At 43.1% G+C, this 14604-nt stretch overlaps 1 protein-coding gene across 1 annotated transcript in view; it reads right to left on the bottom strand.

Annotated features, from left to right (window-relative positions):
• T265_11327 (hypothetical protein) overlaps positions 1-13009 on the bottom strand; it is a gene marked incomplete at both ends in the record, with an annotated part of 22529 nt that extends 9520 nt beyond the window's left edge. The window contains 2 exons of the mRNA XM_009177955.1: positions 4750-4817; positions 12892-13009. Coding sequence (XP_009176219.1) covers positions 4750-4817; positions 12892-13009 — 186 coding nt within the window. The remainder of the gene's footprint in view (positions 1-4749; positions 4818-12891) is intronic.
• Positions 13010-14604: the final 1595 nt, after the last annotated feature.

The raw sequence follows: 14604 nt of genomic DNA, 5'->3' as shown, positions 1-14604 counted from the left end.
AAAGCTTTTTTAAATAATCTGCTTTCAAACCACTCGCTTCTGAATAGTCCTCTACTCTCCCGGACCAAGCGTTATGTTTAGTTCACCACGGAATTAAAGCTCCGAATTTGTGTTTCAATCTACATATAGCTTGTCAGCAGAGTTTATTATCGGCCGCTTTGGGTGCTGAACTCTAAGCTTTTGACGTGGAGAATATCTGTATGAGTGAGTGTCATAAAAGTGTTCCGTAAAACCTTCGCAAATCTCAAATGCCAATCGAAACGTTCCCAATCTGCTGAAAGATTTCTCGTTCGTTACCCATGTCAACACGCGAGAATGAATTAATTACCCAAATGCTTCTGATTATATCTTTACTTTATCCTGATGGCTTCCAGTGGAATTAAACAAAACAAAGGGTGATTTCTAAAATCGACATTTATCAAGTTCTCTTTTGTGTTGAAAATTTGTGCACAAGGTCTGTGCCATACACCGCAAATTCGGTGCAAACGAACGATCTCCCGTCATTAGAGAAAAGTTCCCACCTGATTATCTCGTCACCCTGGAAAGCAATCAGTTCACGATATAACCAATGAACAGAAACATGGTGAACTCAAAGCACTAAGTCACCGAAAATAATGGACGTTATTGCACCGGCAGGTGGAAGATAAATTTGCAAGTCCATATCAAACGGCAACTATAAGCTTGGAAACAGGTTCCAGGCTCTGATTGTTTGCAAAATTAACGTCTCGGAGTCTACCATGTTCAGTGACGGATATATGTTTTCATGTATAAACACTACGTTACATTTTAGGGATTTCTGTTCTAAGCTCACACAAACAATACTATTCCTGTTGGTCAGCTACCATTTTCTCCACCTACTGGCTACAATCCAAACGCAAGTTATCCTGCCATAGCAAATGGTTACCTTGCATTCGTGTACCAAGATATTGAAAGGTTAATACCTGATTTCAACATCCTAAATCTAATGTCAGCGAGTCAGCTGATAGATTACAAGAGATTTGCTCCGTTTTTTCGCGTGATCCAAATTGCACCATGTTTTCAAGAGAATTATTTGCGGCATCTTATCGTATTCTTCTATCACAAATGCACAACCCATCGTTTTTCTGAGTGCTACCCACTGTAACCCTTTGGAATCTGAACCACGAGTGGTTTTTGGATCCCATGAAACAATCAACCGGCCGGAGTTCTATGTGGTGCTTTTTGAGATTCCTTGCTGTGTTTGGAGGGTCCGGATGGTAAATTAAGTAATATATCAGCGCACAATACCTCAGTTAGTTAGTTAGTTATTTGCAACGCTAGACAGCACGTCGCGGTTAAACAAGCCCGACAGAGATGGCGCCAGGACGTTGAACATTGCGTTAGGTGTAACACAACTGGAAGATTTGTATTTCGTTGAATGGTGCCAAACGGACCAGATGCCAACTTTTTTTCAGTTTCCCAGCAGTTGACCTGCGTCTTACCCCACAACAATACGTTCGCGAAGTAAGTGAAGCCTTTCTGGGGAGGTACCTCATCGTGGGATTACTGAACGTTTTGGCTGATCTAATGAGGATAGAACTGGCGGCATCGTAGTGGTCTCGATAGATAATGCTCTGGTAGGTTTGAGTGAGAGATGATTTATTCCTCGTTAAGGGTGCACCACATTGAGTCTGAAAGGACCTCAGTCACGACAGCTTAGGCTTGATCACGGCTTATTTACTGGACAAAATGATCAACCTGTTGAGAATAGGTGCAAAGTAGGGCACGATGTTTCAGCTCAGTCGTTTCATATCCAACTTCACAAGCCGAAAGTATTGTGCTAGGAATCTTCTTCACGAAACACTTCTTAACTGGTTTGATCAACAGCAAAAACGACTGGGAATGAACGCGATTGTCTGGTGAGTTCCATTGAAAATTGTTCACATTTTTACCCTTCCTCACGCTAATACGAACCGCCATCCAGAGAATCACCGATCCCAGAGGCGACTGGAATCCAACTGCTGGATCTAAATGTTTGCTTTTGAGAGAAATTCCCGGGAGGCCGCTTTTAGCTATCAGTATAGAGTATTAAAATTACAGTTGGGACCGATGTGACCGGTCGATACATACGCCACGAATGCAACACTGTCAAACTACGAGTGCTTCAATGTATTGAACTATGATACCTGTTCCTCTTATTTTCACCTATAGAGTGACAAGGAAAATCTGCGCGTTCAAGTCTTCAAGTAACTTGTTTTGAGCAATTCACTATGCATTGAGCTGCTGTTTACGCAGGTCCCCAAAATACCGGCCATTGGTATGCTAGTACCATTCTGCCAAACTTCAATCCATTGTGAACGTTTAATAGCGCACAGTCACGAATATGAGCATAAGGTGTCTTCACTCATGTGGGGTTGAAATGCAATACGTCGGTTCGTGCACGAACGCACCGACAATATTCATCTAGATTGTTTAGCGAAATCATCGAGATGACGGAGTTGACAAAGTTGGGCAACATTGCCTTTTAAACCCAATGAATTCAACACACGAATTCGAAACATGCGGTGCAGTATAGTCGCGCGAATTACGGAGGCGCTGTAAACTCCGACCACTGTCAGCCGGACTTCGGGTTGTGTATGGTTGAATATCCGTTTTATAATGACGCACGTAATAAGAAACGCTAACTTCGAGTGCCAGCCTCATAAGCAGTAAGCTTCCTGCGCGCATGATGGCCAGAACGCACCAAACCAATTCACATACGACAGCCAGGTGTTCATTACTTCGTGGTTTGTGTAGGTATTTCCATTGTAACAACGTCGCTTAAATGCACCACGCCACGTTATCAGAATTCACGGCTCGCTTGGCCAAAACGCCCATAACCCTCCCAGGGAGGGGCAAAGGAGGCCTCTGTGTCCCTGGCAATTATGGTAATGCTTAGATGTACGAAAAGCAGCCTGTTTATTTTGTAATTGTTCATCCAGAAGCTGAGCCAACACGATTCCAAAAAGAGCTGTCTTCCGCGAGAATACAAACATGACAGAGTAGGGTTTCTTTTCGCGCAGTAATTGTGAACTTGCTTTCGTGTTAGCGATGTTGAGAGATATATCAGATTTTCTGCATTTGCGGCACTCTTTTGGAGAATACATGTGTCTACGCGGACAGCCAAGTCTTGACAGTATGAAATTATCTCCCTCCAAATTTCTGGTCTTCTGCATTTTGTTTGCTTACTACAGAAGTTTGTGATGGCTGACAGTAACATGAGTAGCTACGAAGTCTATGTTTGGGGGTTTGAATACGTCTATATTTGGGTGTATTCAATAATACAATCGAAATGTTTGCACCCATTGCAAACTCAGTGAATAATGTTTGCAGCCTCTGTTTCCATCACGAAAATACCCCAGCGACAATGAAGCGATGATGTTCTCCCGTCACTTTAGGTTTCCCGACGATTCTGCCCCCTGAGCAGCCCACCAACTAAGCTTCCCTTTTGTGACATAGTTGCCAGTGTGAATTCTACTTTTCCTTTAAGGGTTTATGATGCTGTTTCGACAGCGTGGTCAGTAATGTTGGTGAATAGCACAATAACAACGTATGATGAAGTACTCAGACAGAGCTACTAACCCATTCATTGGAATCCATTGGAATATGGACTCGCCGAAGATTATTGCTCGCAGATGATTTACTGAAAATTGGTTGTAGGCCTATGGATGAATAGAAAATGTCCCCGTTCTGGTCTTATTGCATCATCTAACCTGTGGCATTTTGACAAAGGCGAATGTTCAAATTTTTCAAGTATCATAAAGTGATTACCAGTCTCAGAACAAATGGGACGAGTGACCGCTATACACCGAGTACGCATTTATGTAAAGGCCTACATCTTGTCTGTGAATCAATTTTAGGTTTCCTGGTACTGAAAACTTTCTAGCCTTGTGGTTTTAATGGGTTTGGTATTTCAAGAAGCACGATCAATGATGATCGTACATAGAATAAGTGTCCTCACTCACTCTGTGGGAATTTGAAATTGCCCAGAGAAAGAATTTGTGTAACCACGCTAATTACGCAAAATTCAGTTCCATTGTCGGCGTGCGGAAACTTTCTCCTATCCTACATATTGAGATTCTGATTGACTTACCCCATCGCGAGAGGCTTGATCTACCTAATTTTGTTGACTTCAATCGAGGGGGACGTCTCAGTACGGGACTGACAACATTAGGTGCAATTGTACAACAGCTTTGTTCACTTTACAATCAGCTCTACAATCAGTCGTTTCATGTATGTCAAATTGTTACGGCTGCGGAGTACTTCTTTCGTCCCGAGGTTGAATTTCTATGCGCACCGTCTGACTCTCCGGCAGAAAGTTGAAAAAAACGTTAGGGTTTGATTGTTTCTGGAACTAGTTGAAGTTTTTCCGGCACGCCGTGAAAATAGTAGCCCCCGTGTAGCCCTTAAGGCCGACGAGTATGTTGATGCTTTCAGCAAGATATATTGGGTGACAGAAGAGAAGATAGTTTACGTATGTTGGATGTATGCATGAATTTAGGCAAGATAGAACTATGTGTTGCAGTAAAACAGTTGACGAACCTATGCTGTCCCGTCGATAAATTATCCAGGAGTGTACATTGAGACAATATTTCTTCGATGTTGGGTTTTATAACTATTTTGGCCTGTTGGCTTGAAACGCATTATTCGCGAAACCAAATTGCTCTAACCCTCATCTGAAAAAGCAAATTCAAGTTAATGCACGTGAGAGTATCGCAGGTCGGAGCCCACTAATTCATTTGAAGGACACACGCAGAACGACACGTCTAACGTACTAATTAACACATCATGTGCTTCGGCTTTTTCCTCTTTTCCGATGCCTAATTAAACGCAAGAAGAAAAGAAAGAGAAAAAGTTCACGAAACTGTGTTCGAAAATGAAGCCTGTGTGGTGGCACTCAGGTGGAGCAAGTGTAAATTAAGACAGAAGTTTTCGTGTGGAGCTCCAACGCTGTATGAGGGAAAAATTCGTCCGGTATGATATATTTTGTTCATACCCAGATAAACAGGTTACGAAATTATCTCGATAGAACCGAGCTGTTTTTCCTGTTTCAACGATTTTACCCTGCCAAAACTGGCCCAAATTGAGACGTGCAATCTGTGGTCTTTTTATCTGTTCTGTGTGAATAAATTTATCATCCCGAACGAAATCATCCAGGCCCACACAAAATGGAAGCAAGTAAGCGAAAGTTTTAAATCACTCAATAACAAAACTCGTGTCACGACCGCGTCCACATTATGACATGAGAGGCCACGATGAACATTGATCAACGAAATTTGTCTGGATTGTTGCCATGAGGGCAATGCATCAAGTATCAAGGACAATCAGCGCAAAAAAACCTTGTCATTTCCAGCGAGAAACTCTAGGCCGGCGTTTGTCATGAAATGAGAAATCTCACGTTAGTTGTGGACCCAAATTTGTTCCAAATTCTTGAGTGCGGAAGCCCATGATAATACAAAACGCACACAAATGCGCAACATTTCGTTAGCTTTCGAGTATTGTTGATGACCGTGGATGTTTGAAGATTTTTGCTTATCCCTTGAACTGGAGACACCCCCTGTGGATTTCAATCGATTCTTTTCTATTATGTCTATCTCCGCCTGCCGTGTAGTATGTTTCGCGTTGACAAACTAGGAGGACCTTGACTCAAACCGCAACTTACTGTCGGATGATGGTAAAAATAATTATTTGTCCGCAACGCTACACGGAATTTTGTTTGAACTTGACCCGCATTCTGGCCACAAGTAATTCTTCTGTACATATTTGAACGAGTGTTGGTCGACTGCAGAAACGTTTGCAGCACTGTCATCTCTAGATCGATATATCGCACAGTCCTGTGCGAATGCTGTAGCAGTGGATGACGTTCTTGGATTGTCGATGCCGCAACTCTGATACCAGTTCCCGTACACATTTAGTGGATGGTTTTGCCCCCGCTGAGGACTGCATTATGTGTGCCGAATATCATGCTTGTTTTCGGAGAAACTTGAAGTTGCTGCCTTGTAGGTGTGAAGAGCTGGTACGATAACAAATCCCGAAAGCGATGGCGATTTGTGGGGAGGGGTGACAGCAGTCTCGGTTGAACCATTTTGCTCAAGGAACTCATTGTTGCTCTTGATCGGAGAAACGCCGTAACATATTTGTGCATCCCCTTCACGTTCGTGGGAAAACGGGTCTTCAAACATTGACAGCATCTGCTCCAACTGCCCGATGAGGTGAAGCGTGCCTCACTGATGCCGCATCAAAGAACGAAACTCATGAGAAAATGTGATAACGAGCCTAACACATTCGCGCGTGCTCGGCCAAGTCTACTGAAACACGTTCAAAAGATTTAAAAATGACGTCAACTCATCTATTCGTGGGGTTGACCGGATACCCTGATCAGCCACATCCACGCTGGTAAATCACATGTGTGCCTTGGTATCGCATGCCCAATTGCGAAAATCCCGATGCTTGTGGTGATAGTCTGAACAAGAGAGTTGACGTTCGCGATTAGTTGCTCTGCGTCTTCCTAATTGATGGATTGTATTTTCAGAACGAGTGTTTCCCCAAATATTTGTCCGTGATATCCAGCTCCAACAAACCTTCTCAGGACGAGAATTAGAAGCATCACCTTAGTTACCATGAGTTATTTCTTGTAAAACCCGCTCGTTGCCTATAGGCAGTCATTTTTCCTGTCAAGGATGGAAAACTCCTTGATACCCCCACAAATACCACAAACGGGGAAACAGCTGGTACAGACGTGCCTAACTGTGATTTAAATTGCATTCCCTGTTTGGTTTAGGTCGGCAAAATGCATCTGATTTCCAGAAAGGCCTGTATAATTAGCATCGGTGTATTATCTAGTCTGGAGGACACTGCGGTTCACTTGCGACTTATAAGCGGACTACTTTTGGCTGGATTGTATCTCCAGCGTACAGTGTGAATCCGTTCTCTCTCATTGGTGCAAAATAGAGTCACGCAAGCGTAAATAACACTTTAAAGGAACCGCGCTCCTTGCAATACCGACATCTTGCTAAACACCACGGTATACAAGGTATAATGTAGATCGAAATCTAAGCGATCTCACATCACCGTCTTTGGAGTCTTTACAATCAGTTCGAAAAATAGAGAAGTGAACTGTGTGAGCATTTGCACTCGTGGATTGTTCGTTATGAAGGATTGGCGACATCATCATTAATGCACCAAAAGCGGGTGCCAAATCGGCGCTGTTCAGTTCGTCACTCGACCGGTGTTCAAACATCAGCGATCGGTTAGCATGCAGTAATTATCCGTAACCACAGAAATTATAATAAACTATCAACATCCGGGCAAAAATTAGCTCCAATTGATCCAGGTAATGATAAAAGCACTGCGCTCAGATTGCAGGCTGCAAACGAAAGCGCCCAAAAGACAGGAAACAAATTTATCGCTGACAATCGTGCATTCTGCTGTCTGCAGGAGAATATTTTGGTGCGAGAGGTAACGCATGTAGGTTTCTGAGCAAACGTCACCAGAAGGGAAAATAACAAACACTGTACTTTCGATATTCATTGAAAAATATGTCCGTAGCGGGCATGTCGGTTCTGTATTGACGGTTAAACAGAATTGAAGGAGGGAGTTTCACACTGGCAGCATAACCCTGATGTCTGTTTCTGAACCTCGCAGCTTAGTTGACAAAACGGAGGAAAAATAACAACCGTTTTGACTCAGTTATTGCTTTGCGTTTGGAATCGCAACATGCAGAAAGGAGTTTGCGTCCACGGCCTTCAGATACGTTGGGGAAAACGCGTAAAAGCGTCCTGTGCTGTCGTCGTAAATGCTTACGTTGATGACGATCTATGTAAAGTTGCAGTACACAATCAATATATGTCAGCTACAATCATGCTTTTAAGATGATTTTGGTGATACAATTGATAACTGTTTCTTTACCATATATATATATATATTATTCGCCTCTGGTAATCCAAGCCCGGCACCTTGTTTACAGTGGAAAAGTGTTTCTGGCTGTGACGGTTTTCCCGATAGTAGGCTAGAAAGCAAAAGATGCCTAGTATGAATGTTCATTCGTATCTCTCAATTAGCTTTCGTCATATCGAGGTCATGAGGAAGAATGCATGGGCAGCGGAGAGGAAACCCTAGCAGTTATAAAGGCTTGCAACCCTCAAAGAACTACTGCCAATGCTGAATCGTGAACACATCGATTATGACAGTTGCCCGTGGGTCACCGATATGTTAGCCTTAAAGCCGTATATTCCCTTAATGAAGCAAACGTAATGACTTGCTGCACTGATCGCACTTTTGAATTTGTTCTAGGAAAGTTTTCGTTCGGCGGAATTGTTGAAAATGTTATATTGAAAGGAGGTCTCTGCCTTCCCTACGCCATCCTTAACGACACACACTGAGTGGGTTCATTTTGAGCGTCCAAGTTGTGAGCATGAATGGTATGTTGTATTTGTGCTACTTGCCGCTCGATGCCTACTCAACCGTATCAAAATCGGCGCAGTTTTGGAAACAGCCAAATTATTACTGTTGATGCCCTTTAGCTGATAATATCCAGTGGGATGCAGTTCACAAGTGGCTTGACATGATATCGATGAGGAATTTTTGTGTGGTTCTTTCTTCGGAAGTGTGTGTTGAAACTAGCAACTAAAGTACACTAACTATCGTCCGGTGGCTGTTTATCTCCCCCTAGTGGAATGCCTTGTAAAAGTTCACTCGTTATCAGAGGGACTATTATTAAATGTGAAGCGCTGCTCTCCTCACTGGTTCTGACGAAAGATCAGCCACCCATCCAATAAACGCTCTGATGAAAAATTAACAAGAATCTGTTTCAGTATTCAACGGTTTCGGTCTGTAATATATTTTACCATTGTGCATTGAATACGCTGCCACCAACTGATTTGAAATCATAGAGCAAAATATGATGGAATCGGGGCTGCAATGGAATCTTACGGTGCTACTTGGCTGCAAAATGCTATTTTCTACAAACGTGAACATGTTCCATTGTGTTGTATAAATTCTCAAACAAGACGTCACATTTATTAACATTACGTTTGTCGTTGCCTGCGTTAATCCATATCCCTCCTTCATTATCGGTACTCATTCGATGCTTGACATGCTGTGCTATGGGTATAGAAGTGACCTGAGATATGTTTATCGGGAAATTAAACTCGGTTATCTTTTCGCTTTTGATGTCATGTAAAAAGGTGTTGGGAGAATCCATGGTAAATACCAAGGGATATTCGCGTGTGCAACCGGTAATCGAGGAACCAATGCGTTGCCAGTGTGTGTAATACAGATGCATTAAATAGCCAGCCTACCCAAAGAAAATTTGGAGAATTTAAGAAAGCTGTTACACAGATGGCTAACCAAAAAGCAGCTGAGCATCTCCAAGGTCCTGTTAGAGTATGAAATCCAAAATGTGAAGTGCGAGAGTTGGGTGCCGTTGAATTCAGCAAGGTCGTCAAAATTCGGGGCATCTTCAACTACTGCAGAAAATGTCGACCATCTATGTTGGATAAACCGGAGCCTGTTGTATTTTACTGTAACGGATGACATGCTTTTGGTCCTGACAAAACTTTGGGAGCCCGGAGGCTGTATTTAGGGGAAGATCGCTATGGTTATACATTTTTTACCGGAGAAAGTGCTGTTTCAACGGTTGCGGGATATTATCGATAGGACACAAGGCACAAAACGCTTTGTGTGAGTCTTCTTCGAACTAACTGCTATTTTTTTGTTCATACACAAACTACACATTTGCCATCGCGCTTGGTGGGTGAAGGGTGTTGAAAGCAAACTTTTGGCACCCAGGAGCACACCGTTCCGCTTAACAAGGGAAGTGGTTAGCGAACACTATATCGTGAAGTCTTCTGTGATGGACACACTAACGGCACATATACAGACAGTGAGCGTAGTATGCAGAAAGCACTTATCTGGAGAACGTGGGCGGTCGCTCGAAAATCCGTGGGACACACTAGAGCATGCTATACAGATTTCCCAACACCTCATTTGCCTCATGCGTGAATACGAGTTTCACAGTTCGATTGACCGGTAATCATGAATGGCGGCAGCTACGTTGTCTGCGCAATGACTTCGTATGTTTCACAGCTTTGAGGCGATTGGGACCGCAACCTCTAAGATCGCACTGTCGTAACATTGGAACAAACAAGTTCACAAGGCAAACACCAGGTGTGCCCAGAGGGTTGACACCTATGCCGGTATATGAACATGCCCGTTTCACCAGGCCATGTTGCCCACTGCATCGATTAGCTTTCCGTATCAAGAGACTAGTCTGTTCCAAGCGCTAGAAAATAGTATTCCTAGACGTTTTATGAGTCGCTTTTCCGTCAACGAACGGTGGCGTTTGGATTACAGCTCATCAAATAAGGTAAAATCCTTTCAATTATCCACAATCAACCGCCACCAAAGTTAAACGGCCTACTTAGGAAACTGAACCTGGTGCGGGATAAACTTTAAGGAATGGAGTACAGAAGGACTGTTGTCGTCTCTAGGCAGTTGTGCGTTTGACGAAAAATTCTGATGCGCCAAGCTTTGACCTCTGAGAATGAGAGCCAAGCTTGTCAGCCATCTGCCTCATTGTGATATTTTGATAACCTTACATATATCTTGCTCTTATTTCAGCACATCCGCAAACCACAAGTTTCATCGGAGGACATACGCACTAATGAAGAAGACTATTTAAATTCAGCTATTTACCTCGCGCAATTTATATCCTTGAAGTTTTTCCGGCAGAGGTGGCCAGGCCTTCTGGATGATTAGCGGTCAGTTAGTAATGTGCGTCAGCTAAGTTCATTCACGTATCCGCTATAGTCGACGACATGGTCGTCCTAGTCAGTTTCGTCCGTTACAACGGAGAACTTTGCTGCAAATTATAACCAGCCCCGAACTATACGCACAGATCATCATCATCCTCAAACCTCACGCACTCCAAAACTCGCACGAGTTACCCGAATGCGTCTAACATGGGGATAACAAGAATTAGCAATGATGGGGGTCCCGGAACGCACAATATTCCATTTATCCAGTCAGAAAGGAAAACAAACAGCAAAAAATATTTACACATGTGCCGCGTCCGCCAAATTTCGTGTCCACAAACCCAGTCTAGTCCCGAAAACTCCATGAATTGTTGCGTCTGCAAAAAACCCTCGCGTTTGTAGCGGGCACCATTTTCCAATCGTTCGTAACTGTTGACATTTATAACTCACCCACATAAGAGACTCATCCATGAAGAGATTTTGCAGAAAAAATCAATGGACACAGTTCCAGTTCACTGTGAAGTGGTGACCCCAAATCCCCATAGCTTTTAGGAATTCAAATTAGTTTCTCAACTACCGACCTGCTACCTGTACTTCCAGCTTTTGGTCCCCAAGCCTCGTGGAAAATTCAACTTTGCACACCAATCAGATTAATTTTCATCTATCTGGGTATTTCACACCCAATCACCCGCTGAGTGTGGTTGTATGGCTGCCCGCCTCGCCATATTTGGCGTTGAACAAACAAAATCCTATTGCCACGATAAATTCCATCGTGATTGATAAGAAAATATTTAATTAACCAATCGATCAAAAAATCAGTTCGAATGGCTGAATCATCTAGGCTGCACAGATGGAGCAGGGAAAACACGGTGGAATTTAGCATCAGAATCGTCAGGATCACTTTTAAACCCGCCGGAAGACAACTACGATTGAAGTTGTATGTATACCAAAAGCCAGGCTACCAGCTTTTTCCACTCTCGTGGGCTTATTCGAATTCGGGGTTTCCCTTGATAGTCATATGCAACTAGACTAGACGCTTGGTCCCCTGAGATTGGATGGCAGGCTTGGAAAAGTAAACCTAAAAGAAACCTGTTTTAAAATTTGCTACATTTTAATGAACTTGTCAAGGGATACCGGAATTCCCGTCTATGGCCTCAGAGAATTGGCATTGTGTTGCCACTAGTGACAAAATGAGCAAGGTTTAACAGCGAAAACGACGTCAACCACGAATATGAGACAACAAAGAAAACGGTCTCAGCAAAAGCGATGACGCCAATAACCAAATGGTGAGCCCCTGCGCAATCTAAGAGGTCACGTAGTTCAGATTTTCACCGGGCAAAATAAAAGCGCGATGATAATTTTTTTGTAAACAAGGGGCCTTCAAAAATACTATTGGACATACTTCTTCCGGTATTTGTAGTCTGCTGGAAGTTTCATTTTGAATGACTTGAGAAATCGAAATTTTTGTTGAATCTACCTTGAGGAAAACCACTTATATGTGTACAAACATGCACGCGCACATAAACGAATCATATAAACCGCCCGGTATTCTGTAGACCGGCAACAAGAAATTATCCCAAATTGTTTCATTTTGAATGACTTGAGAAATCGAAATTTTTGTTGAATCTACCTTGAGGAAAACCACTTATATGTGTACAAACATGCACGCGCACATAAACGAATCATATAAACCGCCCGGTATTCTGTAGACCGGCAACAAGAAATTATCCCAAATTATGCCCGTTGCGTGATACTCATCACTTTACTTGCCCCCGAGTCAACTGATAAATTTAGGGAATTGAGGTTTCATGACTGGAAATAATTTAGAGCCTCAAAGAATTTAACAGCACTGGCAAATGCCGATACTCCCCACATATGTTTTAGATAATTGCTTGATAATTCGGTTGCGCAGATCTTCATGAAAAGGAATGAGATATTATCGGTATGTTTTGTTTACTACGTGACCCAAGTATTGTGAGAAACGAATTGTTATCCCTTTTGCCACTGAAACTTGTGATTTCGGAAACCCCGTCGATTACTCTACTCAAATAACTCGCCGATTCTTCCGTGCTTTATTAGGCATCCTTTAATTATAAGCATGCTAGCACTAATCCAGTGGTACAACCTAGATCGAACTCACCGATAATGCGGCCGCACACATTTTCTTCTAAGCGATTGCTGTGCCCAGATTCCCCATCATCCTTCCCGTCACCGTGGCTAGAGAAGCGCTTTGCATTCAACCCAGCAACTGCCCCCATTCCTCCTCAAAACTGGTCGATGGAGCTCTCAAAGTGCCTCTCAACTGCTCAGTAGAACTAACTAAAGTTTACCTTCCTGCCAAACTCAGTAGCTGTTCCCATTTCAGTACCAACAGAATCTCTGATTTACAGTGATCGGAACTCACGCGCGTAAGATGCAGAGAGACCTAGCATCTTACTGACACATACCATCAACTGCTTGCGTCATAACACTCGATGCAATGTGCGATCTATCGGATCTTGCAAAACAGTTAGTCGTCATTTACATACTTGCTATTGAGATTTGTCACGGTATTTTATGCCTGAACCGAGCCCAAATATACGATACTGTTGATCGACCTTGTTTTTCGCATTCTGTGGATCAATTTCCCACGTGTAGTACTGCAAGTTTAAACTTAGCAAAGAATCAGTTAATGAACAGGCAAAAGACCCCGTTTTTCATTTCTGCGATCCCACTGACTTGCTTCAAGTCACCGTAGGCTTTCAAGTGCCTGTCTATTGTGAGATGATTTGTGTTACTGATTCGATTGTTTTCATCCGGACAACGTATACGCCATTATAGCTGAGCCCATCTCCCGTATTAATCTAGCAGCTCTGTCAAATAACTGGTGCACTTTTCGGCCTGAGTATAACTAACGATGTTTTTAAATGTATATGTATGATCCAACTGCCGGTGTGCTCCACAGCTCACTAAGCACTCACATAAAATCTCGGTACGCCTCTGCTTTATCTTCGTTTAGCTTTTGTTCACTCGCCCTGAAAAGCAACAGTCTTTCTCCGTTGTCTGTGTGGTAACCGCTATTTCACTTGCTTCCCACGCGGCGTGAATTTATGCATGGTTATTTTCCTGTTTCAGTTGACTACATTGTGTTAGTGGCCTGGCTTTTCCCATACTAGAATAGCTATATCGTAGCTGGACTAATCAATTAATGCACAAGCCGCATTTACAACTGCTTGGCAGTTTTCTATGTTGCAAATCTGGTGGGTTGCACGTGAAATGAAAGTCTCGCGTGGTGGGCGTGTGCGACACACATGGGGGGCGCCGTGTTACGTTGCACACACTGAGTCCATATGCCCAACGCTTCACCAGTAGCATTGAAGCACTTCACGTCGTCGGTATTTTCATGTCTGGCAACTCATTCAGGAAGTCCATAAAAATTCACTGCTGTTTTCTTTGTTGCTTCCGGTGCGATTCCGTCCAACTTCAGTATACAAGGCCAGCGCCTGAAATCTTCGCCATGCACCACGCGTTGACTAAAGAACATACAAATTCTTTGGTGACCGGTGTACATTTATGGTTCATCCACATCAAAGCATGTCAGGGCAACCATGTGACGACCACGCTATACCCAGATTGATGGCAAATTCTCACGTACTTCTTTTGATCGTTTCATCTTGCTCATTCGTCCCCTTAACTGTGTCAACGAACAGACTTTACACCTAGCAACAGTCGCCTCCGGGTGGTGTTGATTCGAATCTCCTGGGACTTTTGTTTTGATTTAACTAAACCGGTGACTCTGATTCTTATGCAGTTTCTGTTCCGTCATTTGCGTTAGCACGAACTTCTTTTCCAAGGGAATTTCTTCACCAGATTC

Source organism: Opisthorchis viverrini, assembly GCF_000715545.1.
Source record: "Opisthorchis viverrini unplaced genomic scaffold opera_v5_479, whole genome shotgun sequence".
NCBI lineage: Eukaryota > Metazoa > Platyhelminthes > Trematoda > Opisthorchiida > Opisthorchiidae > Opisthorchis > Opisthorchis viverrini.
The sequence above is the reverse complement of the archived record's forward strand: the minus strand, read 5'-3'. Positions and strand labels throughout refer to the sequence as shown.